This window comes from Rhea pennata, chromosome 4 (genome assembly GCF_028389875.1).
Source record: "Rhea pennata isolate bPtePen1 chromosome 4, bPtePen1.pri, whole genome shotgun sequence".
Taxonomy (NCBI): domain Eukaryota; kingdom Metazoa; phylum Chordata; class Aves; order Rheiformes; family Rheidae; genus Rhea; species Rhea pennata.
The window spans coordinates 66874257-66902055 of NC_084666.1; the positions used below are offsets into that span (position 1 = coordinate 66874257).

Here is a 27799-nt window from a genome sequence, read left to right on the forward strand (position 1 = left end):
AATTTATAAGCAGAGGTGCACAGTATCAGAAATTAGCACCTGCAGTGCTAAATATGGTTGTATTTGTGCAAAGATAAAGAAGTATTCAAGTGATGCATGCACAGGTTTAAGCGCGATTTTTAACTGGTTGCATGCATCTACCAGTAGGGTTTGCACTAGTGCAAGCAAACCTGGATACAACTGAGAACACTATGTCTAGTTTTGTATCACAAAACTAATTTCCATTAAAAGCAGCTGCAACTTTTATTTTATAGATGAAAAATGAAGCCCCTCCCATCACATACACACACACATACACACACAGAAAACAAAAGACAGTTGTAACCATTCAGGTGAGTGATAAGGTGGGCAAACCTCCAGGATAGTCATCTCATTACATCTCATTCAACACAAGTAATTCCACTCAACTACTACAGTCTGTTTAGTTAAAATCTATACACACACACACGCACACATACACACGCACATACACACTATATGCATCATTTCAGGTCACTTTACTGCATAATTAAAAATAAAGGTAATGAAAATGTTACCACACTGATACTCTTACAGCAACAGAGGTCTGAGGCACTCAGGGAAGAGAAGACATTTTCTGGCAAGTTTGGTATTTGGTAGTACACATAGTGAGTCCAGTTCTATGAAGCACTAACCCCTTTCCCCCATTCAAATTCCGCAGTGCCAAGGGGAGCCAAGGGCATGCAGTACCTCATAAGGTTAGGTCTAATGTGGCAACAGATTCACCAGACACCTTGTAAAAGGTGTATTTTATGCCTATGATTGCATGATTTAATACGTCTGCATTGCTCAACTATTTCTTGTATTACAGTGGTATAAGACCTGAAATCTGCAATGGGGTCTGAAATAATTTTCATTACAGTTCAGGAAAAAAAAAATAGACTCCCTCAGCAGACACACCAAAGATTTTTCAAAAGGAAGTGTGCAGGGGAAAAAGATGGGAAAGGAGAAGACAGAGGCTTAATCAGTCCACAATCCTTAAGACGACAGTTTCCAGCTTGGCATGACACATGAACAGAAAAGAAAGTGGTTTATGTACTATCATCGCCCACCCTATACCCAGCCTGAGGGAAATGATCAGTTTTCACAGCTGTCCCCCTGAGACTTCAAAAGCATGAAACTCCACTCAACTGTTTGAGGAAAATACCTTAACTGTTTAAAAATTATGAAAGAAAAAATTGAAGATACTTCCTCTTCTCACATTCAGACTTTTTCTGAGATATATACTTATCTCATTACAAGTCTTGCAAATCCAATCCCCCACAGCTACTGTGGATGTACCTTTAGAAAATGCCCCACAGTTAACTTCCACAGGGATCCAATGAAACTTTTTTTTTTCTGGTTCTTGTTTCATTCCTTTCTCTAGTCAAGTCAGATATAGCAGTTTCACTGAGCTTTCTGAGCAGGAGACTGCCAAACACCGCTCTGCAAAGCAGCAGCTTGTTCCAGGGAGCTGCACTTAAGACAGAATTTAGTAATTTTCCCAGTAGGCAGTCTGTACTATCAATCCCCAGCAACAGAAGTAAGTCCCACCATTAACACAGTGTGTCACCAACAATCACAATTACAAGAGGCAATCAGCAGAGAAATGGGACAGAATTAAAGGTAAGGGTAGACTATTCTTGGCAAGATGCATGTCTTTTTGCTTCTCCCCTACAGCTCTTATCAACTGATAAACAAGGCCCAGCCCATTACAACAGTTTCTGCAGAAGCAAAAGCATGTCTTTAGAACTAGAAATGCTTAAAACTTGGGTGTCACTCACACCAAGAGAGACAGGGCACACTGAAGTAGTGAAAAAACCTGGATCCCAAAATATCAAGTCCCAGTGGGAAAGGTAACCCAAACTTTTCTAGCTAGTATCATGGCAGCAACAGAAACAACTGCAGATCTAATTGGAAGAAAGATGCTAAAGAAGTAATTGAAACAAAAAAGAAAAATATAGTATGAGTGTTGTAGGTAGGAGGAAAGCAGAAAATATTTTAAATTCTTCTCTGCTTTTCCAGACACTGGGCCAGGTTCTTCAAGATATTCCTCTCTCATCTACAGTCAATGAGAACAAAATAAATGATGAAATCCCCCTCTATTCTGTACTCTTAATAAAATGCATAGTACAGAGACAAAAAAATATATATATATATGTATCTTTCAGATCCACCCACTCAGTCTAAACTATCACTGGGACATGAAATGCGGACGAATGCTATCCAGCCGCCGGGTTAGGATCTCACAGCCTGTATCTGTGACCAGAAGAGTGTGTTCAAACTGGGCAGATCGCTTTCCATCTCTTGTTACTGCAGTCCAACCATCAGGCCACGTTTCATCTTGCCAACCACCTAAAAATACAAAAATTCTCAAAAAGTCATCATTTAAGTACAAGAGACAGTTCTCCAAGGGGAGGTGGGGAAAGAGGTAATCAACCAACTATACTAAATAAGATTGGTATTTTCTTTCCATTCATTTTTATACCGTAGTAAAGAAGGGTGACTATTTTACTGTAATAACAAGCATTGCACAGAGTGAGTTTAGTTTATCACTTTTTGGAATATCAGTTGCTTACCTTCACAGATCATTGGTTCGATCGTAAATACATGACCTGGCTTCATTACTCCAACTGCCTTATTTTCTGCAATAAAAGTAACAAGTTAGAAAAAGCTATCCTATCTTAGGAAGTGAATGAATCCTTCTCTTACAGGAATATATCACGATTAGGTAAAGTCAGAAAATCCCTTCAGAGAAGGCCCAGTCACACTTGTCCATTAGTCTGCTTTCCTTCATGTTAAAATTTCCTTCTTTCCTCCTCCCTTTCTCCAATGTTGTAAAACGTATTCAAGGAGCATAATTGTTCAGAGTTCAATTCCAGTTCTACAAAAACACTGAACAAGTGTAATACAAGAATTCCTGCAGACTTTTATGATGAAAAACATCAATAAAAGTAAGAAGCACTTAAGATACTCAGAGAAGGCTTGAAAACTTAATTACTTCTTAATTTGGTTTCATTGAACCATTAACTCCAGTAAATTGTCAAAATAGGCTAGTGGTCAAGTAGTCTCACATTTCAATACAAGAGATCTTCCTTTTTGTTACTCTGGAATACTAAAGGTGTCATCTTGCTATGAGGATGAAAATGCTGTATTTCTTCAGTTAACATATAAAAGTGGAGAATTTCAAGGCACCTAGGACAACAATACTGAAAGTTTTTGATGTTAAAACATTTATGTGGAGGCACGTGAGCTGACGTATAGCACGTTTGACTAACAAAGCTGTGGCTTAGATCTGATTTAGCCTGACAGGCGAGAGGTGCAACAAAATCCAATGCTGCATGGGGACCACTAGCTCCCCCAGCTATTTTGTCACTATGGACAACTTCCATCAATTCTGACATACAGATTCACCACCTCTCAGTTTATTCTTACAGTGCAAATCTATTAAATTGTCTGAATTGCCTACATGTTTCAAAAAATTCAGACATCAAGCTGACACAACCAGAACACTTTTCTTAAACTTGAAGGGACTTGTTTCTATCCTCATCTGCTGGTATTTTATGTTCTCAGCACTTACATTTAAGTTTCAAATACATTCTCTCTTTTTCCCCTAAAATTTCATACAGTCTTCTTAAATAGTTTAAAGGCTTATAAAATAATCCTTTCCCCTTTAAAATTATTTCACAGATAGCCAGAAAGAAGCAAGATGCTTCTGTATTTTTTCTTCAATAGGCTTTTAGTCCCTTAGATCTTTCTACTTTGCTTTGCTGCCAAGCTATGTTAAAATAAAACAGCATCTTCCTCCTTGGGAATAGCTGTCTTGGCTCAGTCAGAAAAAAGGCTCAAAGTTCCCAACAGCCAGATAAACAAATAAGAATTCCCGTTTTCTCAGATGCCATTTTTATTGGTACAAAATGTCTCTATCTCCAGAGTAGTGTTTTACACATAAAAAAAATAAATACTTAGAATCAATACCCTTCCACCCTGTGAGTAATAGATCTTTGTTGAAGAGATCATTTACGGAAATGACCAGATTGCTACATCACAATCTACAACTATAACTGGTGTTAAAACTTGTTAGGAGATAGAAGATAGAGGCATCTGTCAGCTCTGAGGAAAGAAAGGTCCTATCAGGGAAGCTTCACAGCTAAAGTGGGTTTGAATTGTTTATCACTGCTTTACAGAGTATATTCTATCCTTAGTTATCTGACCATCTTTAAGCTTTTCTTCTTTCCTCCTAAGGATGCTTTCTGTTACTCTAGCTGCCAAAAATGTTACGGGAAAACTGTCATTTCCCAAAGCTAAAACTGAGAACCAAGACTGCCCCTCATCTGCCACATACTGCAAAGAAATTTCTAGGAATGCCAGATCACAACATTCAAATGCAGAAAAGAAAACATAACAGGATCCAGATCCAGGCACAACATCTACATCGTTCAAAACATTTACGTCTGGGAATGGCATTCAGGTTTTGCTTAGACCTTCTGTGAATGAATAGAAATATGTTCCTATTCCAGACGAGAATGTCTAGCGGGCTACTTGAGAATTCATGCAAACAAGCTAAGCACCAACTCACTACAGGTGAAAGCTAATACTTAGTGCAGGAACAGACTGTCTCAGTATATAATGTATGCAGCTAATTCATGTTTATAAAGAATTCTATGATCCAGAGCATGTGTGTGTATTTTTTTTTTTAATGTATACACACACACACACAAATAATTTTCTACAAGCAGGTGGATTGGGCGTGTTTATTGCAAACCATGTCCTGTCTACAAGACAACAAAAAGCAAATACTCACTGGCATAATGTGGCACATTGGGGGCTGTATGGAAAAGTTTATGGATTCCATGCCCGCAGTAGCTCCGAACCACTGAAAATCCATTTGCTTGAGCATGTTTCTGAATAATGTTTCCAAGTTCTCTATACCGAACACCAGGTTTTACTGCAAAATTAAGATAATGTATATGGATACAAATTTTTACAGCTTTCTTACAACATACCCAACCATCTCACACCATTCAGTGAAACACTATCTCTGTAAAAGCTCTGTAACACTGGTTGCTTATACATCTATCTGTTCCTGCATGCAGCACCCTCCCTCCATCATGATCTCTTAATTCATCAAGTACGTAAACGAGTCTAATGAGCAGCATTAGGAAACAGTCTCATGGGAGGAGGGGAAAAACAACAACAAAAAAAACAAACAAAAAAAAAAGAAGTTCCTCCTTCACAAAAGCATCTCTCCCCCTCCCCCTGGATAAGTGCTCATATATTAAAAGGATGAAATTTGAAGTTAAAGACAAAGATGTTCCAAGTACTTGGCAGGCTCTCGTAACTAGAGTACCAGTGCTGCTTTTGACAAATGTATGAACTAAATTTGAATATGCACTTTTCTCCCACTATTATGTGAAAAGCACACACAAATTAACATGAAAAATGATTACACATGAAGTACACAAAAGGGAGTAGAGGCGGGGAGACAAAAATGGGTGTCTCTAATCTTAGACAAGATTGTGATAGCCAATGCTATTGCAAATCAGAATTTTTACACTCAGGACTGACTTCTTTTGCTAGCCCTCTTAGGAAACTAAGAAAATTAAATGAGTTAGATTTAAGTGGTATGAAAAATTCACTTAGACAAGGGGTAAATAAAAGCATAAAAGCCACGTTGCCTCATACAACAAACAATGAAGCTACTTACAAAAAGGAACCTAGAGCCACTGATAAGAAAATCTAAATGCTATTTCAGGATCATTTATTACTCCCTGAATATATGCTCTTCCTACAGGTGCAAAATATGTGGTTAAATAAAGCTACCTTAAGCAGGGTAAGTGAACAGTGAGAACAGCAAAAAGCTTTCATGCAACAAGCCATTTAGTTTAATCCTCTGCTAACATAAACAACTATAACTTAAGCAAGTAAGCTGAATCTACATAAAATAACAAGGAATTTAACCTATTTTAAAAATAGGCCTACTTTTCCCGAAACACACAACAGACATGGTAGAGAAGAAAGAAAAACTAATCTATTTGTTTTGTGCTATTTGTTGTTGTGGGGTAATGTAGATCATCTCCTTCAGGCTTCACAATAGCAAGCAAATCATCTCAATGCAGCAAGGAGACCCCTGCTTTTCTTTCTCTCACATTACTCTCATAGAAAGTGCTCTGCTGGTCAAAAGCCCAGAATTTAAGATGTTGTAAACAGGAAAGAGATGACACCTTGTAACAGCTGAGAAACTTGCAGCTGGAACTCCTATTATCAAGGAATGTCTAAAACCCATTAAAAACTGTTACAACACCCAAAATGTTGCAAAAAAAGTTACACTGAGAATTTAAATATTATAATGAGCACAAAGATGAATTATTGTTATAGCTTATGTATCTAAAGCAGGATATTAAAGATAAGAGACAATACATAATAGAGCAAATCTGCTATAAAGATAAAACACAGGAACATAAATAAACATTACTTTGATTTAGCTTTGAAAGACAAAGCGCTCATTTCAGAATAGTAAGCTTGCATAAATAAGTAATCTATATTCTTTACAGCTTGGTCCTACAGTATTTTCTTGATCACACAAAAGGTATACAATATATCATTTACCTGTTTTTTCGTCTCAGTGAAGCTATCTTGAGTTATACCTAAGCAATGTACAAAGTCCTCTAGGTGCTGAAGGAAATGGGCCTGTCTTCCCTGGCACCTTCACACAGTTTATAAACAAGAACTCCTAATTAGCTTTATGAAATAACAAGTTAGGGGGGCAAAGAAGTGTGTTTTCAAGCCTTCGAACAGTATTTTACATTATTGATTCATTTAACAATATCATTGAAAATTTAAAAAGTAGCAAGCCCTTCTTTTGTTTCCAATATACACTTTGTTCTTCACATTCTATAAACAATTCAGATCTGGGATTGTCTTACTTATCTTACTAATTGTCTAAACAGCTGTTTCCATTTAAATATCATAGGTGGATCACCTCAGCATCAATTACATTTTCCTTGTGAACACCTGTTTAAAATAAGAGCTGCAACCACCACTTACAAAATTGTAGTGTTTGAAGAATCATTGTATTAAACAATATACATCATCTACTAGTGACGTACTGTAAGAACGGTTCTAAAACAAAAGTCATTCCCAGGTAACAGCAAATATAAGCAATTATGTTTGTATAAACAATATGTTTGAGAACCAAAACAGTAATGCTTCAAGCCTCAGCAGAAGGTTTTACCTGCATCGATGGCTTGCATTAGGCACTCATAAGTTGTTTGGACAAGCCTCCTTGCACCCTCATCAACTTCTCCAACATAAAATGTTTCATTCAGATCTCCATGGTAACCATTACGATAGACAGTAATATCCACTGCAAAGAATACCAGACATACCATAATACTACCACTGTTTCTCACTTTTTCTTTTGATTTCCATAAAGGACAACAAAAACACAAAAGAATGTAGTATTATAATTCTGAAGTTATGAAACTACTTTGGAAGATGTAAAAGCTCTTTCAGCAGTATCAATTTTCCAATACTTATCCTGTAGATTTTTTTTGAATTAGTAAATAAGACAGTGCTTTACTGTTCAATGGCTTGATTTAGAAAAAGATTTTTAAATGAAAAAAAACCTACCAATGTAACACAGCCATGGCAAACTTACTGCTTATGATTGGTTTTCTGGGTAAATATAAAACCAGGGCAGGGAAGTTATTTGCTCCATGGTGAATGACCTGGTTAAAGTATGTCCTTAAAATCAATTTCAGCACCAGCAGCGAGAAATTAAGTTTAAACCACTACGTAATGATATTTTAAACCATCTTTTAACTTCAGCAATTTCATTACATGTTTAGAATAGTAAGTCACACCTCTGCAAAAATCAGCATGTCGATCGTTCACAGCCAAAAAACAGAGTTTCTTACTGCACATTAACTGCATAGCACCTTGCCAACATTATTCCCGACTAACAAAAACATGTTAAATTATTCTGAAAGAAAAAAGTTTTTTAAAATTTAAAATGTTCTGAATCAGGCAAATAACAAGACTGAAAAGGGCATGCTTAAAACAACCTACGTTTATGGGAGCATGTAATCAGAGCTTAGAATTGTGCTACAGCAGAACTCTAAATTAGTTGCTTTGTATGTAAAGTTGGTTGTGAATTGAAAGTGAAATAACTTACTGTTGAAAAATAGGACCACACGCACTTTTACGCAACACACTTTTTTTGTCTAGTTTAACCCATTTTGAAAAAAAGTAGTTTTTTTGATTAAGAATGTCCACATGATGTTCATTACAAATATTCATTTTTCAAAATATGGAAAACAGGCCTGCTAGTTTAGACATAATGGTCATCTATTCTAGTAGCCTGTCTCTGATGTGCTCAAGAGAAAAAAAAAAGGAAAGAAAAAAAATAACCATCATACAGACGCTATAGATAGTAAACACATTATGCAAAATACTGTAGATTTGCAGCTCAAGTTGATTTCCTGTGCTAGAATTAGTACTTTTGAATTTAGCAGACTTTGATAGAAGTCTCGTAGCTCTAATAACCACCAGATAAGCTAAAATACTAGAATAGTTACTGAATTGCTAAGCATGAAGAAAACCATGCCTAGACAATCTCACAGGTAAATATCCATGAAGGAAACAGGACTGAGCTATAATATTTTAAGAATACAGTACACAAGCTGCCTAGCAAGACCAGTATAATGTTGATAGGAAACACGGGAAAACACTAGTGCCAACAGTAAATCTGCATAGATGGCAAACATGAAAGAAAGCAATTAACACTGCACTAAACCAATACTGCCTGTTATGGATACAGGCATATACACGGTCACACTATACTACTGCATGATTACATGGAGCTACTGAAACATTTAAACCAACATATATACCTGGTAGCCTACCAAAAATACCATTTAGAAACCAACACCCAGGTAAATTTATTCAGGTTTCTTGTGAATAAAGTATCAGAGCTCAAAGGACAATGTCCAGACTACTTCCTGCAAAGAAGCTATTTCTACAGGCTGCTTGATTACAAGACTTCTTCAGACACTGCCAGACTTGGCCAAAACATCTCGCTTTGCAGAGACCAGCATCCGTCAAGAAACCTCTCACAGAGAACAATACGGTAACAAAAATGTTACTTTGCCCTGCTTGGAGAGGAAGTTGGACTAGATGTTGGATCTCAACTTGCTTCTAAGGCTAGGCCATACTCTGGGAATTCTTGAATATATTTTTAAGGATAAAAGAAAACAAAAGCTCATGTGATAAATTGAAGTACAAATATTTATACAACCGTTACTAACTTTTATTGTGAAATCAAGAAAAAACCAGAAGTTGGACAGCTGGTCACTTCCAAACTATTTTTTTTTTCTTATGTTTTCCTCTGATTCTGAAATCTTGTTTCGGGCTCTGAAATAGTGTCCTTTTGCTTCTAGTTGGCAAAGTTTTAGGTAGAGAGAGAGATGGGTCTACCCCTCCATCATTTAAGGTACTTTCTCCATCCTCTCCCTGGTACCCTGCTTTCTTCTTCCTTTTAAAGCAGCTTTTGGGAAACTATGTTCCCAAAGGTGAACCCAGAAGACTTCAAAGCCTTTTGAGGCTGTGGGGAAAGTACATTTCATCCACAAAACACAAGACCTACTCCGCTACAGAAGAGTCAGCAAATGCTTTCTCAGAGACAAAGCAGGGGGCTCAAGGCTTGCAGAAACACATTCAGGGCAGGGATGTGAACAGAAAAATGACTAAATTCTCTCACAAATAGTGTTTGCTAGTGCTGAGGTACAGACTTGGCATGCAAACAGTGGAGAGCTAATACATTGTGTAGATGAAGCCAACCTAGTAAGTTTAATTGGGCTTCTTAGTTTGGGCTCCAACAAAGCCAGGAAGCTGGCAACAAGTGTACAAAGGCACTACCACTTTTTTTTTTTTTTTTTTTTTTTTTTTAATTGTAGCCATTTGGCTAAATGGCTACACATACACTACAGTTGAGAGCTATCAGCCAGGCCAAACCTGAGGGAGGAAGGGCCAGCAATCATGAGGCACACTCCACAGTACCCACAGTACTGTGCTGTAGACACTAGCTATTAGTGCATGTTAATATATAGCAAATGCCTGACTATCTTGAGAATCTCAACTTGCTTCTAAGGCTAGGCCATACTCTGGGAATTCTTGAATATATTTTTAAGGATAAAAGAAAACAAAAGCTCATGTGATAAATTGAAGTACAAATATTTATACAACTGTTGCTAACTTTTATTGTGAAATCAAGAAAAAAAAAGAACAAGAAAATAAAACGCTCCCAAATAATTTATATAGGTAATACTTATGCTCCAAAATGTTTGAGTACCTTCAGTACCACAAGCAAAAAACAGCAGGCACTGTCAGATTGTGAGAGTCTCAAAAAAATGATATGCTGTTCAATATGCCACCATAAAATGTCTCACCATTAGGATTCTTTACAGTCATCACAACTCTAGTAGTAACTTAAAGATTTAAAGCAACCTTACTAAGAATTCACATTAAAATAATCTAAATGTGTAATCCTGGCAATATTAAAAACATTCAAAACACCACATTTTTTATTCCATATTTTTATAGAGTCTAGAACAATTGGAATCCTGCCCATAACTGGAATATTCAGGCACTATGACAATATACAGATGAGGATAGGAGAATTATAAAGCTATTAAAAAGGTCCAAGCTTCTACCATTGTTTTAACTACTTAAATTAATTAATTTAAATGTATAAAGAGAAGTTAATTAATTAGTAAATGAAAACAAAAGGCTCTTAAGAAGCTACTTCTTGGCAGCTTCTTTGCCTGCTACTGAAACTTTACCTTATTGAATAGCCTAACTGGATAGAAGACAGAAATGCTGAAGGTTGATTTTTTTTTTAAAACACTTACCATTAACAATATCTCCTTCCTGTAATGGCCTCCTGTCAGGAATTCCATGACAGATCACTTCATTCACGGAGGTACAGCATGACTTAGGGAAATTATAATAATTCAGAGGGGAAGGATAGCAATTCCTTGCAATACAAGCCTAAATCAGATTTAAAAGAATACAATTTATACTTTATATTAGCAAGCTTTGTACAAAGTATAAGCACAATAGCTTTACAATATGAATGATATTTTGAAAAGCAGCAGCTCCTAAAAATAAGTTTCTTCAAGCACTCCTTTTCTGCCCTTATATTTAGTAATGCTTTACATTTCATACCAGTCTTGCAAGAAGAAAACAAAGCCAGTTCAATGCTTTTTCCTCGCTCATTTTTACGTTCAACTACCAATGCTGACGTATTCAGGTTTAAAATAATGCATGGAAATATATAATTGATTAAAAACCAGCCATTTTCAATAAGTGCCTTTAAGCACTTGTTCTAAGACTTTAAATAACTGTTTTATAGGAGATCACCTAGACAAAACTACATTTGGTACCACATATTTATCCCTGACTTCAAAAACATAAACTGCTTCCTTTGCTTTCCTATAATATTCTTTCTGTTATTTCTGCAAAATTGAAATATATTTTAGGCACACACATATATACAATCACACTAAGTGGCACGTTGAACAATTCAGGAAAAACAATACTGTTGTAAACCTTTTCATATTAAAAAAACAAAACTATTTTAAAACTGTTAAATACCAATTAGGGATATCAGTCAATACCAATTATCTTCTGTGCAAAAATTTCCAGAAGTTGCTTTTTCTAATGGGGGGCAGAAAGGAACACATTCCTGTTATAACTGCTAGCTGCTTTTATTAGACATCAGGTGCATAATTTAGTGCTTAGCTGTTTAAAACAATTTAGTATAAACCTCAGGTCTAATCAAACCTGAGCAAGCTCCTTATAACCTTGGCTTAGGAGTTGCATACACAGATAGGAGAACAGCAACCAAAAAGCTCTCCCAACAAATTTGTTTACACCACTGGCCTAAAAGATCCTTGCATTCTCCACAATGCATATAGGTATCTTGTCTCAAAATCAAATGCATCTATCTTAGAGATCGGGAAAAAAATTACACAATTGAAGCACCTATGAATTCATGGGTCAGCAAAATACTGCATCACACATTTCAAACGCTTTGTTTTGGACTGCAGCCTTAGTTTGCCACACCGCATCAAAAAACTTAACATGAAAGAACTTGTCAGCTCCTTTTCACTATATTTGTTGACTTTGCAAAAGAGTCCCTCTTTACTCTCTCAGGCTTCCCAGTTCTGATTCCTGATCACAGAGAACTAAACTTTCTTCTCTGCTTTTCTCCTCCTTATCTTAATCAACAGGATGGAGCACAAAAAGTCTGTGGCCTACACATGACACCCTATACAGCAGCACCTGTGGACCTCAGAAAAGTCTAGAAGAAAGAAAATTATGTGACATTGACAGAGAAAACAGATGAAGGAACTTGGAGGGAAAATCTGAAGCTGAAAATTATGGAAGGAGCTGACATGGAGGGAGCCTCAGGAGTTCCTCACTTGGGATTCATTACTGAATTTAACATTGTGCTGTAACAGATTTCTAACATCTGAGCTACCTAGTATCTTCAAATTGGGAGCAAGATAGTTCTGAATAAAGAAAAGGAATGCACACACAACCAAAAATACATAACAATCATACTAAAACAAAAAGGGCACTTAACAGAACCAAAAGAATAATAAAATAACCTTACTAAGTGGACAGCATGATCAATTTCTTCAGTAGTTACACCTGCTTTCACCATCATGGCAGCAACATCCAATACTTCTCTAGCAAGCTGCAAATGAGGAAAACACAAAAGCACCTTATTTAAAATGACACCAGGTCTATTCCTTGGAAAGTTAGCAACGCATTTGCTGGAGCTATACTGAGACTTGAGGAAAAAATGGGTAGACCAGGACTTTTAAAAGACTTTGAGATGTCTACACTTTATATTAGTAAGACACATCAGGCACACTTGAAAACATCCCTTTTTATTAAGATTTGGACCACAAATCCCTTGAATATTGCAAACATAAAACAGACTACCTGAACACACGTTTCAAAGCATGACTTTATGCACAAGAAAATGATCACAGCCGAATAGCTCTTATTCAGGAACCTGAAATAAGTTTTTCTTTTTAGGAATAAAGGCATTTTGCAATGAAAAACAAAACCCCCTTACCCTACACACTACTCGCATTCCTTCTATATCCTCAGATGAGAGGATTTTTATTTGAGAGGTTCCTTTCAAAGCCTGTTCCGATTCAGACATTCCTGAAAAATGAAAAAGAAGAAAGGTTATACAGATAAGCGATTGCTAAGCAGTTCCAATTCAAGCAACTTCCTTAGCTTCTCAACTGTAATAAAAGCATGCCTCTTCTCACCACAGACTAAAATAATGAAACCACCAGTCATAGCATTATCATCATCATCTGGATTACTTTGAATTCATAAGCCTTCCACCACATTTCAATGCCCAAAATTGTTCAGGATGCCCATCCACTTACTGAATACAACCATCATGCCCCGTTAGTTGTAAGCACTTTCAGTGTTCAGAAATGGTTTGATTGTATTCTCAAATGAGCCGTCACAAAATGGGAAAATTACTATAGATTTTTAGAGAATAAAGACCATTCACACAGTTGAATGACTTCCTAAAACACAGCATTGCGTTGTTTAAATATTTACATTCTGTAAACTACAACTAAAGCTCTGCTGAAGTTTTAAGAATAATTGTAACAGACTTAACAGTTTCTTTGGGAAACATAAGGCATCAAGGTTAATGTGAATGGAGGAAAACATCAAAATAAACCAATAACCAAGTAGTTTTGAAAGTATTTTCTCTGTGTCCAGAAATGTGTCAGGAACTCATCAGTTTGCTTTGGGAGTTGCTTACTGGATTTTCATTCGTTTTGAAGAGGACGGAGGTTATTTTATAACACATTTCCAACAGATAGAGTGATGTCACTGAGAATGGCTTTAAAGAATTCGTATGTCGCAGATCCTGTATGTCACAGCTGACTTTTGTGATAGGTTCATAGTTTGTTACCCAGTAAGCAACATAGGTAGGATTTGCTGGGGAGGGTTGGGAGAGGGTTGTCCTTCAAAGGTGTATAGGGAAGAGAAGACAACTCCTCACAAATTCTGGACTTCTATGAAATAATTGTAACCATATTTCTGAAAAATCAGTAGTTAACGTAAGAGAAGAGGAGGAGAGAAGAAATTTCCTAACATCTCCTAGACACTTTAAAGGCTTCTTCAGTTGAAGGAACACATGCACACAAAAGTAACACACTGTAATCGTGATTTGTTTCAAGTTACCTAGTGGGTGATCAGCATAATCCGGTCTCTGAATATAACTTGGCACAGGCCTTGTTGGTGTCTAAATAAATCATAGTCAAAGCTGGTTAGATTGGAAGAGTACTTATTACAGAGATAAAAACAGAGACCCGTGCAGCAAAATTAAATATAGTGAAACATGGCTAATTCTCCTTAGAGAAAGTTGCAAAGTATGCAGACACCCAAACCCACCTCCAATTAGCATTTCTCAGCAAAGACTAACTCCTTGTTGTCTTTATATAATATAACCTCTAACAGCCAACTTCACAGCCTTGTAAAACCAATTCTATCTGTCAAACAAAATTGCTTTTGTAAATTATTATCCCTGCTATCTTGTAGCGATTATTCTGATACTTTCCAGACTGCAAATGCTCTCTTCCAGATGCACCCTTCCTTCTTTTGGTTATTTGTATGCATTAGCAAGATTGTTATTTTTAATTATCACCCTATTTCTTAGGGCTTCTTCTTATAATTTCACATACACCAATGCTACAACTGAGGGACAAAAAAGCAAGTGTTCAGCAACAGCACTATTAATTACATAGCCAGTGAAATAGCCAACACACTTTCTCTAATGCTACTACTAAGCACACACTATCTCAGGATCTGTAGATCTACTTGCTGAATCCATAACAGATGGAGAAGACTACAGAGAGGATGCTACAGTGACTGCATCTCTAGCACAGACCAGCTAGAAAAAGCACTGAAAAATGAAATGCCACTAATCCTGTTAAAACTTTGGCTTATTCCATGTACAAGCTTGCATCACTTTAAAATACAGGTATAGGCAGGTCCTCTTCTAAATTCACTTTCAGAGTTGGACTGACCACAATTACTATTCAACAACCCAGTGTTAGAGGCTGCTGTTCTTTCAGAAGAGCTGTTCACCAGTTTATTCATCAGATTATTTCAAACCACTTAAGCAAGGTTCTATCAAGTCATTTATTTAAATGCTAAATTAATCTATCTGAATTTTCCTGAAATAGCACCATTATTGGTGGAAACAGTAAACAGCTAGAACAACATTTTAGCTAGCAGCAGGATTTTGCAGAATGAATGTCAAAAGATATAGCCAAAACACATGATCTTAAACCTATTAGTGATATATATTCCCTCATGGGCACTTCAGTTTAAGCATAACAAGGTAGCTCAAGTTAAGCCAAAATGAGCTACAATCAAGGCACAGTCACACATCTTGCCATCAGGTTCTGACTATTTAAGAAACTTCCATTTCTCAGGTGAGTGGGAGCTGACCAGTCCAGGACGTCTGTTCCATTAGCTGCTACAGAATGTAATGTGGAACATTCTTCCCCCAGTGCTGGAATAGAGTGGCATTTGTTACTTACCAGTGGATAATGCGGCCTGAGTTTACCAGTATATCGATAACCAGACCAGGGATTTGTATTAATGTCACCTTCCAGGGTCCAAGAGGAAACCTCACGTTTAGCTTTTTCGTCTTCTGAAAAGAAAACAAAATTGCAGCAGCCTACCAAGAAAAAAAAAAGTGTTGCATCCAGAGAGTGACCTACAAGTACACAAATACAGATTTAACTCTATTTGGCTTTTTATTTTTTTAATGCTACTGATTAGGACAAAATAAGATGAAAATTACGGACTGCACTTTTACTTAAGTTTTTCGTATTCAAAATTCACATTCTGCCAATGGCAAACTGAGCAATACAGAGTCAAGAAGGCAATACTGAAGGCCCAAAGGAAACAAAATAGTTATTGATGTAATTGTTCATATGTAGTTCTAAAACATGGTTCTGTGCTTGTTTTGATTCTTGGGGAAAAATGTATTTTTACTAAGAGACTCATCATCCCTTCAATTAGCAGTCTTGTACTGTAGCTGAAGGTTCCTAATCCATGTGACTTCTCTTAGCATTCAAAGACAGAAATGATTTGGGTGGGAAAGAGGGCATTTGACTAGGATTTTCAATTCACGGAGCCTACTACCAACTCTGTCTTGATGGGCAGAGTGAGGGTACAGCCTCTTCTGCATTTCAAAACAGGCACTGTGTGTACTTTACAAGATAGTTTTAATCTCCTGAAGATTTCTGGCTCTCAACCTTGTAAAACTTTTGCCTGATGTGGTCTATTCATGACTTCCTTCACAAATAACAAATCTAAGAGCAGATTGATGGCTATTACATGGAGGACTGAAACAAGTGCATCCTGAACATTATCAAAGGAAAAATGCACTTAGAAAGAGGGTGCAAGGGTTAAGAAAGAGCATGGTAGCATTAATTTAACTCAAAACTCATAATTTAGGGCTTTTTTTTTTCCTCTTTTCAGATCTCACAAGAATGAAAAGATGCAAAAGTGTGGCCGTAGCAGCCCTCAGTTTGAGTTCCTCAGAAACTGCATGGTTGACATCTGAGCCTTCTACTCACATGAGTTTAGATGAACCACAGAGAAATAACACAAGAATCCAAAGTTCTAATAAAGTGATACTTTGGATTCACTTGAGATGCTTCAGCATAGTTTGTGACATTCAGAACATGAGGGCTATCAGAACCAAACCCACTGAAACTGGGCTCAGTAATTATTGAAAGGCAGGATCATAAGAAAATATGGATATATAATTATAAGAAGCCAGTACTACTGGCTCGATTTTATGGTATTGTCAAAAATTTTGCTGTCAGATAAACAGCAGCATTCGTAGACTGTAGAAGAAGATTACTACAAGTAGTATATTAAACAAAAGAGAGTTTCACATCCACAAGTGTGCAAAGTAATAGGATATAAATTTTAAGTGTAAACTATGAGAACTCTGCACTGGGGAGGTAGAAAGGAGGAAAACACTTGTAATTGCCTATACTACTCTCAGCTATAAACTGTGCAACAGTTATCATGGAACAGGGGGTTTTATTGGGTTTTAGGAAAGGAGGAGATAAACAAGTTGAGAATTCAGCTTTTTGCCATGCCACTTACTTTTTAATCCCAATTTCATTTTCAGTAGAGCTTGATGGAGTTAGCCTTTTTGGGGTGGGGAGGGGAAGGGATTGAATTTCAACTCCTGGATTATATTTGCTCCCCTGGTACCCCTTGTCTGTTGAAAGGGTTTTGACTGATGAATCCAGTCAGAGCAGCAACATTCTAATACAAGATTAGGACGTAGGAAACAGCATAGAGTTGTACCTATTAGATACTCGTTAACAAAGTGCAAGGAAATGCATTATTGGACAAGGAAGACCACAGAGAGAGGGGTAAAGGAGAACCTACTAATTTTTCTGTACAAATGCTTTCTGCTGTAACTAAAGCATACAGATATAGTACCTTCAGATAAACTCAGCAAAATCCTAGCTACAATACATCCTCCAACAATAGCAGCATCAGATCCTAAAAAATATTTTCTTCTTTTTCCAAAGAGGTAAGCCTCAAGTGTACAGAATAGCTGCATTATCACTGCCTTGCTCATATTCAAACAAGTATCCAATCACATAAAGACATTAAAAAAAAACCCTCCTCCACGTTACTTTTACTATATCAGATATCAAAACACTATGATGGAACAAGCCTGACAATGACTTACGGTCATAATTTATTCTCTTCAGCCTCTAATTCATCACCTCTCTTTCTCTGTTCATATGCCTGGCAATTTAGCTCAAAGCAATACTTCAGACAAATAGCAATAAGAAAAGAAATAGATATTTCTGTACCATTGTCTCTGAAATTTTACACAGATCTGTGATTACCAGGAACTGAATGCAGTCTTAGATGTGCAGCATCCAGTGCCAAGTATCTTGGAAAAATCCATACCATTCTCAGACATTCATGTATATAAAGATAAAAAACAAAGTGCGCTATACTGTTCAACCCAAAATATTATTCCTACTTACTATTTTGAAAACTATATTAAACAAAAAACAATGATAGAAGATGATGAGGGAGAGGAGTGAATGCACAGATGGGAACAGTTTTCAAAACAGAATACTAGAACTGAATAAAGTATTTACTTACTTGCTTTCTTGTGTAATAACTTGTGAGTAGCCCAGCTTCCCTTAAAACATTCCTAGAATTACAAAATATATGTACAATATTAAAGTAGCTTCATCCTGGACAGACATGTCATTCCCAAAATAAAAGAACTGTTATTTTTTTTAAAAAACTAAGAATTTTATAAACTCTTGTAGCAACACGTAGTAAATGCTACTGTAACTGACAATCTTAACACTAGAAAATACTATATTCAAGAGTTTGAACCAGAATAAGCAAAAAGCATAGCCAAACAGGTGCACCCAAAGTGAAATGCACTGAGTTAATCTTCTCTACTAAATATTGTCTCCTTTCCAATTTAATGAGTAACCAGACACCACAGTTGCTCCAGGGTGGCAGAAACCCTGTGCTGTTCAATGGAACGTGAGGGCCAGAGTTCACCTGCTCTCCCTCTGTACCAAATCTCCTCCCTTTACAGTGGGTGGAGTGAGCCTCCCTTGGCTCCTACAAGAAGCCATCTCCTCCTGCTGGTTGCATCCTTCCTGACTCCTTCTCCAGCATAAGGAAGCAACAGAGATCAGTCAGCATCATCACAGCTGAACAAATGAAAGTGATCAAGCTTGAAAAAAAGGGTTAGGGCTACCAAATAGAAAAGGACAGACAGATGGACAGACAGTAGAAGGATGGACAGAAGATAATTGAAATAGAAAGCAAGGAAAGAGAGGATGTAAAGAGATTGATATTTTTCTCTTCTTCCTGGGAATAGACAGAAGTTTATGGGAAAAGGAGAAAAAAACAGTGAATCAGCAAAGGGGCGGATGGAAACGATTAGCAGCTAAAGATAGATTAAAATGAGGGAAAGACAGGTGAGAAAATGAGAAAATCAAGTAGAAAAGCTGCTGAAGAAGGCATTAAAAAGGATCCTTTAGGGTATTAAGTAGGTAACTTCTTAGTGTTGTAGCTGAAAGTCTAAATCAATGGCTATGTGTACTCACAACAGGTGTGTGGAAAGAGATAATTCCAATCATTTACAGCAACAGCTGAATTTCTGAAGTAGAAGGCAGGAAGCAAGCTTTTTTCCTTTATAAGGAAAAATAATACTAATGCTGAGTCATCATCATAAAGCTGCTGACCAGAGCCAACAACTGATTCAACACAATGTATACAACACTAAACGAATGCCAGACAACAGATTTGCAAACTAAGCCCAGTGTATAGGAGTCTAGTCCCGCTTCACATATTTTGTTGTGGTCTTAATTGCCTACTCTTTTAGAGCCCTCTTCTCCCCATTTTCTATTTAGTCTGCCACCAGTGGTTACCAACCTGTATCCACAAGACCACAGTACACTGGTACACAGATCAACCACATTTACTGCTTGGCACTTCCATCATTACCAAAACAACCAGCTGTTGCTGTAGTCTTCTCCTACACCATGTATCTGATTTTGCTGAACTGACATTACAGGCCAACAGAGGGTTCAGGCAACCCTGAATATTCAGGCAACAAGAGAACATTATCTTGAATAAACAGTGGAAGGTTTCACCACCACACTTTTATAACCCACTGCATACAGACTTTTTTGCTGCACTGTTACCTTCTTTCTGTTGGAGAGCTAGGGGAAAAGGAACAGGTTTTAACTGAGGCCTATTTTAAGAAAAAGTGAAAAGCCAAAATCCCTATTTCCAGGACACTAGAATGTTTTTAAACCCCTTCTACTTCTGAATTGAGATAGGATATGTAAAACAAACAAAAAAGAACAGGATTACACAGTTCAAGACTCGCAGGTCATAGAATACCTCTACCATGGGGAAACTGAGTCTGCAAGTCTAGAATCCACTTCTTGGGAGATAAGGGAGATAAGCTTTTTGGGAAAGACAACACCAGTTGCGGTAACTCTCTGTTGTAGTTGATTCTCTCTTTCCCTCTGCAAATTGAGGATATGTTCTCCAAATTCATTTCTTTTTCTCTGGGGCCAGGTGTCTTTCCTCTTTGCAGGCCCATAACCAACCCACACTAGGCAAACAACACCGCTAGCAGTATCATAACCTGGCAGCCTCCATTTGGACTATTTCCTGCAGCTGCAAGCAACATAAGAGGATCCTGCATAAGGCTGCCATATGTTTGAGTTTTCCCAAGCATGTTTCCCAGATTTTAGTTGTCCTGCATTTCCAGAGAAACAGCAACTTAATCAGAACTACTACAGCATAGCTTCAGAGAAGCTGCTGTACACCCAGACATCCCAGGCGTGCACTGTATGAACATCAATCAACTGTAACTGAGTACACAGAGCAACTCCAGAGCAACAATTACACATGCATTGTACAACCAATAAATACCTGAGCCTTGGTCTGACATTTCTGGAAAGCACTCAAAGGATGCGCTGCACAACTTTTAAAACCCAGGTATTTTTTGTAGGATCAGCCACATGCTTCTTGTGGGCACTGAACTTACCAGATACTCACTTTTTTTAAAAAAAAACATTCAACAGCTTACTGCACAAGCACTACATCACATGTCTGCACAGCTCTGCCCAGGCAATTCTAGACAAAAATATGGCAGCTGCAATCTTACAGGTTGGAGAAACATAGCTCTGTCTACAAAGCATTACCAGCATACTGTTGCGTATCTCAAACACCCTCACCTTCTAAACAGCAGACTTCCTGCCAAGGCATGGAAGAAAGCCACTCTTTCTCTCCATCCAGGCCACTTTCTGGAGAAAATTCTGCTTTTGATGAGCCTTCTCTGCTGAGCCTTCTTCTCTCAGCCTTCTGCTGAGACATTTACTTCAATCTTCCCACTACCATTCCTGCCTCTAATGATTCTTCCATGGTCCTATGCCATATATAGATCAAGATAAAAACTTTCAATGAATAAACAAACATAATCCAAGAAAAATATCCAGGGTGAACTTTAGTATTAAAACAAAGAAACAAAAAAGTCCCATTTCCACTAAAAAAGGAACACAGCCTTGTGTGGCTGCATCTGAAAACATTAGCTAGCTTGAATGAGAAAATACACAGGAATATTGTAAATTTCTTTTCAAGCTTTTTGGAATTTCTCAGATTTCATTTCAAACATTTTATTATCCATTATTATGCTTGATAATAATATTCCCACCCATCTCACCTAAAGCAGTTTTCTTTATATGTTTTTTCAATAGCAATCGAGCAAGACTTGGTAACGCTGAAGAGGACTGTACAAGAAGAGAGGTCTGAGATACAACACAAAAGAGAGAAACACAATCCTTCATTTTTGTTTACAGCAACACCAGTCACCAATTCCGTGTTTAAAGGCAAGCTCAACCCAATGTTCATCACAGCCTATGCTTTACCCAAAGGTAACCAAAGACACAATCAGCCTTAAGATCTGGAATGATTCCTATTGGATCGATTCCTGGAAATCAAATATTTCTCTCAATGATCTCCACCTTAGGGACTCAGCCCAACATCTACTGTTTGAAATACTGAGAGAAGCATGCAACAAAGCAGAATTGGTTTACAGTAGAGTGCATTTTTGCTAAATCCACAGTGATCACTACTAAATAGTGACCAAACAGACTTTAAAATCAACCCTTAAAAAAAAAAAGAGAGAGAGAGGAAAAAAAATCCTTTCAGACAGTTCAACACCAGTTATTGAGCTACTTTAAAATGGACTTTTTCTTACTTTTATTCTTATCATTGCAGAGAATTTCTTATTCTTTGGTTCATGTATCCTTGCAACCCGACTGGGAGGTTGAAAAGCACAACCAGCTCCAAATCTCAGATGAGAAAGTGGACTAACAGTTTTATGTGCTTACTTCCAGGATTTATGGAACAAAGAAAATTACAAAATCTCAGTCACTTGTCAACTAACTTCAAGGGCACCTAAAGTCTTCAAAGAGTAGAATGTAACTACACTGCAAACTTCTGTAGCACAGACATATGCAAAGTAGCTTTAGAAAAGCTGCTCAAGTACAGGAAGTTATGCAAGCCCTACAACACAAAATTCAAGACGTACTCATTCATCCTGTTTCTGAACTGCTTTTGTAAGGTGGCAGCTCAACTAAAATTAGCTATGCCAACTCTTCATTAATGATTTTTCAGCCTCAGGACTACCCCTCTCTCTTCTTCAGGCTCCCCTTCACCTGCTGCTTTATACAACCTGGCATTTGGCACTGTAAGTTTAACTGTTTGCATATATGCAAACACTGCCCAAATCTTGGCACCCGACAGCTACTGAAAACAACCTCAAAATTCATCTCTAACCTCTGCAGAATTCCTCCTCTCCATCCTCTGTGCCCATTGTTTTGAATCATTGAGTTGAATTTCCAAAAATACCTATTCTACCACAAAAGAGAGACAGCTGGAAGTGAGACTGTGTGGACAGACTGGCTGGCTCTCTGCATGTCATTATACTGCAAATTGTAATAGTTAGGTAAACATCTGGGAAGGGTCAAGCAGTACACTCCATTAAAAACAAAAATCTATTTTAAAAACTACTCAAAACATTTTTCAATGTAAAATTCTGTTGAGCTCAATCCAAAATCATGTGATTTTGCTTAATGAGAACTAGTTTTTACCTAACCACTGCTAGGGTATGCAAGCAGAAAAGAAAAAAAGCTCAAGTATGGCAATAGTTTAAGAAAAATATCAGTGTTATCAGTGATATATGTTTAATACAATACAGATTAACCTTACATTTTGCTCATAAATACAGGGTGTCTTGAGGAATGCAATTGTTAATATATTTGATGTTAAAATACAATAATTGCCTTTCTTAGCATACTGAACCCTATTCTTCCAGGTGCTGTACAAGCCAATAGAGACAATCTGTGACCTGAAAAACTCAGGACTAAGTTCACAAAGTAGCTTAAGGGGTATATTTGACAGCCATTTTTTTTCAGATGAGGGGAAATACAGACCTGGAGATTCAAATTCAAGGGAAGCATGTACATACTACCTTGGTATGAGCAACATTTTCCTTCTCATTCATCTAAAGCCTGATCTCATTCAGAGACTACTGGAATCCACATGATAAGAGTATTTCAACTCTTCCTTTAAGGAAGAGGTATATTTTACAACCCTCCAATCAGACTTACAGAGCTATACAAGTAACCTGTGATGTATCAGCGAAGACGTGCCTCCCAGAAAGGAGTAAATCAGCATTCTCAAGAATAGTTACTACTTTTCCTGTGCTTAACACTCAGCAGATTTTAAAAGGCATGTATCAAATGCAAGCTGTTTTTGTAAACACATGCTGTTTATGTAGACCACATATAATTTACAAAAGTGTATGTGCATTTCTAAAGAGATACTGCAATATCAAATTCATCTTACTAACAGCAAAAATACACTTGTGATGCTGAGCATCTGTGTTCTTTTCATTCAGAAAATGCAGCGAGACGTAGTAATTCGGTCTGAACTGACACATATGTAACACTGATAAATCTTTACAGAAGGTACAGGCTTATGAAAGTAAGACAGTGACAGAAGGTAGCTGGCAGTGACAATACCTGATGTATTAGGCTAAATGAGGATATATTGAAGGTTAATAGCTGACAGAATCACTCAGTGGAGTACTCCCTCTCACTACATCTTTGGCTGATAGAAAATAATGCTGAGATTAACCACACTACTTTAACACATACCCCAGAGCAACTCTACCACTAAAAAGCATCTTTGCCCTGCTCCCACTACCTTCCCAAACATCAGTGCTAGGCCAGAACTCAGCTGTCTTGGCCCTCTTTTCACCCATGACCCATAAGCACAACTGTAATTCAACTGTACCCAGCTTACAAGGTGCACATCACCCAGAAAACCATGTTGGCTTAATAGCTCAAAGCAATTTCAGAGGATGTTACACTACTTCAGAGTAACCGTTTTCAGGACACATGGTCATGACCTCCTCTTTTTGAGGCAGAAGAGGAGGAATAAATGACTAGGATAATGCCCTTAACCAAGTAAAGGAGAAATAAAAATGACAAATCCTAGGGTTGTCTCCTCACTACACTGGAATTCTCAGTCCTACACTACTTGTGTTAATTTCTCTTATCAAATTATATATTACTATTTATAATCCAAACACATTTCTCCATACTGGTTGCCCTTCTACAGTAGTTTATTTTTATATTTTCTCCAGTGCTAAGAATAAACAAAATACTATAAATTTGGGTTGGATTCTTACTGGAGGTCTGGCTGTATGAACAAGACAGGCTTCAATCAGATTAGTTAACCTGGCAAGCATGCCTATGCAGGCGCTCTAACCCCTCAAAGAAACGCTTGGTAACATGACACTTCATGAGCAATCCTGCAGTTATTCCAAGGAGAAAGCCTACAAACAGGTAGTTAACACCACTGCATTCAGTAAGGATGGTTTGATTTTACAGCTTTGCCAAACCACGGACACAATGGAAAAGTCTCCTCATCAGCTGAACGCTCTTAAAGCATGAGTGTTCTCTGACTCTGCGGTGCACAGCTTCAGGGAGCTAAACTACCAAAAAATTTAACGCAGCTGCTTTTCCTCTATTGAAATAAATCCCTAAAAATCCCAGAAATGCCTCATTAAAGAATCAAGACTAGCTTAACACAAGATGTGGAAATATGCATCTTTGGAGGGAGGAAATAGGACAAGTTCATTCCTTTTGGTGATAGCCAGCTATAATGCAGGTTGTACTGCAGAGTGGACTAACATCCTAGGTCCACCCAGTAGTTTATCACAGTTATCCATGCACTTAACCATGCCACAACAGAAAGAAAACCTTTTAATTTCAAGTCACTGCAACTCTGCTGCCTTTTGATGTCCACAGACAAAATGAACCACAGTGTTAAATTCTCTCCACTGAGGAGATAACTTTGTAGAAGCTTCACAAAGGCTAAGCATTCCAGTAACTGCCAGCTGAAACCTGCTGAAAGTCCAGACAAAGCTTCCTGGTTTTAAAGACTCCTCTGCTCAGTGACAATAAGGCTACCACGTGCTTGTGCTTGAATGAACAGCCAGCCAGGTAGTTGGTGGTTCCTCAGCTGCCCTCCTGGCAGTACTTGGTGCTCACAGAGGCCAGTGGAGCAGTGTGGTGAGTCTCCAGCTCCTCTATGACACACACCAGATGCAGGGGGCTGGTACCAAAGAGCAGCCCTGCCCTGGGCCCTGAAGAAGGGCCCAAGGTGAGGAACTGAAGCCTCTCACTGCAGGCTGAACATAGGACTATTCTCGCAGTGCATGCCTTGACATGAGATTTTTTTTGTGTGCATGTCCTGAAAACAGGCTGCTGTTAATTTCCTTAGCTCTTCTGTAACACTCTTCATCCCAAATCCTCAAGCACCTTTCATACGGGGAATAACAAGGCTTACCTACTTTACTGATCAGGACAATGAGGCACAGCAAGGAGAAACAGCACACTCAAGGTCAGTCAGAACTGGGGAGACTCTGGGATTCCCAGTTCAATGTTTTACTTTCTAGGTAGCACAGCTTTTGAAGCATGTAGGCAGCCTATTTTAACAAACCAATAACTACTTCCTGTAAATCTCCTTTCCTCTTACAACAGTAGCTGATATACCAAAAGAATTTAGCCTAATACGTTACCAAAAATCTCTTCATCCTATATAAATTTAACTGTTTTGGAAGGGAGGAGGTGAAGGCAGTTCCCAATCAGATCTCTCCAGTCCATCGACAAACGGACTTGTCATCACCAACTAGTATTTGTACATGCTAAAGAAGCATTTGTATTCAGTTTTACACCAGAGTTGCCAAAAACGGTCGTAAATGCAGGGCAAATCAGCTATAAACATCACACTGGGAAAAGGAACAGTTCAGAGTTGCAGTTCATCTAATTTAGCATCAACTCTCAATGCCCGGTATCAGAGGCTTCAGGGGAAAGTACCAGAAACTGTGCAGTAGGTGTATTATATGCGTGTGGAAAGTTTTTTTCCTTAGTCTTATGCAAATGCTAATGATCAGTTTATATTCTGAAGCAGAAAAAAATAGTTTACCCAATTAATAAGTTTACCTAGCTGATATGACTGAATGCTTGTTATCTACAGAAGTTTAAGGATTTTGCCCTGAATTATAATTCTGACAGTGAAGTCCAATGCTGATCTCTCAATTAAATATATATTTCCTCAGCTAACAGAAGTGATGCACACTAAAGGTTCAAAGTACTAGGCTGTGTGTTTTACCATGCTTTTTCAAGTTTTTTTTTACAGTAACAAAAACACTCAACAACCATCCAGCAGCTCCTTCTATTTAAATGAGGGGCCAAAGTATATTACCACTGCTGTAGTTGAGGCCTACACAACACGTTTAGTCGAAGATGATAGGTATATGACAACTAGTTCCACCTGAATCTCCTCCCTGTTTGGTGGCCTTAAAAATTCAGAGAGAGAGAGGAGTATCATCCTCATTTTCCCTGAGAGCTCTTATTTAGTTAGAGGGGCGGAAAAAAATCTGCTTTCAGAGCAACAAGTCCTTTACATCTATCAAAGCCACGCAACTCCAGAGCCAGAGCTGATCCAGACACAGAAATATACGTGCTGCAATTTGATGAGCACGTCTCATTTTGCCCCATTAAACTCGTATAAAATAATAAATAAATAAATAAATAAATCCACCGTCAGACAGAGGAAAAACGTGTTTCCCGTGAGTGATACGGCTACTCTAAAGCAGTAACACCCTGCACCTATAGACACTAGGAGCAGTGCTGCCATCCCCGCCCTAGGGGCCGCCGGCCCGGCGCCCTCGCCACCCACATGCTCCAACTTCTCCCGGGGCGAGGTAATTTTCCGCGGGGGCAAACCGTGGATCCTCCCTCACCCCCCGAAACTTCCGGGGTTCCCGGGCTTCGCGTGCCAGGAGTTAAGGCCTGCCGAGGAGAGCCGGGGGCTGTGGCCCGGGTCCCAGGAGGGGTGCTGCCACCTCAGCCCCGCCACACGCCCCGCAGCCTGGCCCCAGCAGTCACACAGCAGCCTAATTTGCTGACTGGAAATCTAATTACGCTCCCCCTCCCCTTCCAGGTTTCCTCTCTGTAAAAGGAAAGCACTCTCCAGAGCACACCGGCACTAGAAAGTGCGCGCACACACACACATACAAAACAGGGAAGGGGGCCGGCCAGCCGGGGGGGGGGGGGGCCGTTGTCGCCCCCTCCCAGCCCGCCGGCAGTGGGCCCGGTGAGCGGCAAGAAGCCGGTCCGGGCACACACCTGTCCCCGCCGCCACCTGGGAGCGCCCGGCCGCCGCCAGCTCGGCGCCCACCAGCCCCTCCGCGGCCCGGGGGAGAAAGCGCAGCCTGGGGTGGGGGGGGGGCTCCCGAGGGGAGCCCGCCGGGTAGCGGGGCGTGGGGCGAGGGCGCGGGAGGAGGAAGGGGGGGCTCACCTGAGAGCAGAAGTAGGAGCCCTGAATGCCCAGCTTGAGGCAGGTCGGGCACTGCAGCTTGGCCTCGCTGCTGCAGCCGGCCGTCTCGCAGACGCGGGTCTCCACGGCCGCCATGCTGCCGGGCTGCCACAGGCGCGGCGCGGCGAGCGCCGGGGGAGGAGCCGCCGCCCGGAGGTGCCGCCGGCTGGGAGGGGCGGGCGGAGCCTCCGCCGCG

General features: G+C 38.8%; 1 protein-coding gene across 3 annotated transcripts; it reads right to left on the reverse strand.

Moving 5' to 3' along the window:
- Positions 1 to 218: 218 nt before the first annotated feature.
- Positions 219 to 27705, reverse strand: METAP1 (methionyl aminopeptidase 1). Of its 3 annotated transcripts, none has more exons than XM_062574194.1 (11): positions 27586 to 27705; positions 18268 to 18319; positions 15651 to 15763; positions 14287 to 14347; positions 13148 to 13239; positions 12677 to 12760; positions 10908 to 11046; positions 7232 to 7363; positions 4802 to 4945; positions 2577 to 2642; positions 219 to 2352 (listed from the first exon to the last, which is right to left on the reverse strand). In XM_062574194.1, the coding sequence occupies exons 1-11, from the start codon at positions 27697 to 27699 to the stop codon at positions 2192 to 2194; spliced, it is 1158 nt and encodes a 385-aa protein (XP_062430178.1). In that variant the 5' UTR covers positions 27700 to 27705; the 3' UTR covers positions 219 to 2191. The 3 variants fall into 3 exon arrangements, with proteins under 3 accessions (XP_062430178.1, XP_062430177.1, XP_062430179.1); XM_062574193.1 differs by having other exon boundaries at positions 15651 to 15790; XM_062574195.1 differs by lacking the exon at positions 7232 to 7363 and having other exon boundaries at positions 15651 to 15790.
- Between the last annotated feature and the right edge of the window lie 94 nt (positions 27706 to 27799).

What these genes read in the sequence shown, in the direction of transcription:
- METAP1 (XM_062574193.1), bottom strand. Translation starts at nt 27,699, where the DNA reads ATGGCGGCCGTGGAGACCCGCGTCTGCGAGACGGCCGGCTGCAGCAGC. An exon ending in TCAGGCCGCATTATCCACTG is followed by an intron (nt 14,348 to 15,650) that starts GTAAGTAACAAA and finishes TGATTTATTTAG; the next exon opens with ACACCAACAAGGCCTGTGCC. An exon ending in CAATGTGCCACATTATGCCA is followed by an intron (nt 2,643 to 4,801) that starts GTGAGTATTTGC and finishes CTTTTATTGCAG; the next exon opens with AAAATAAGGCAGTTGGAGTA.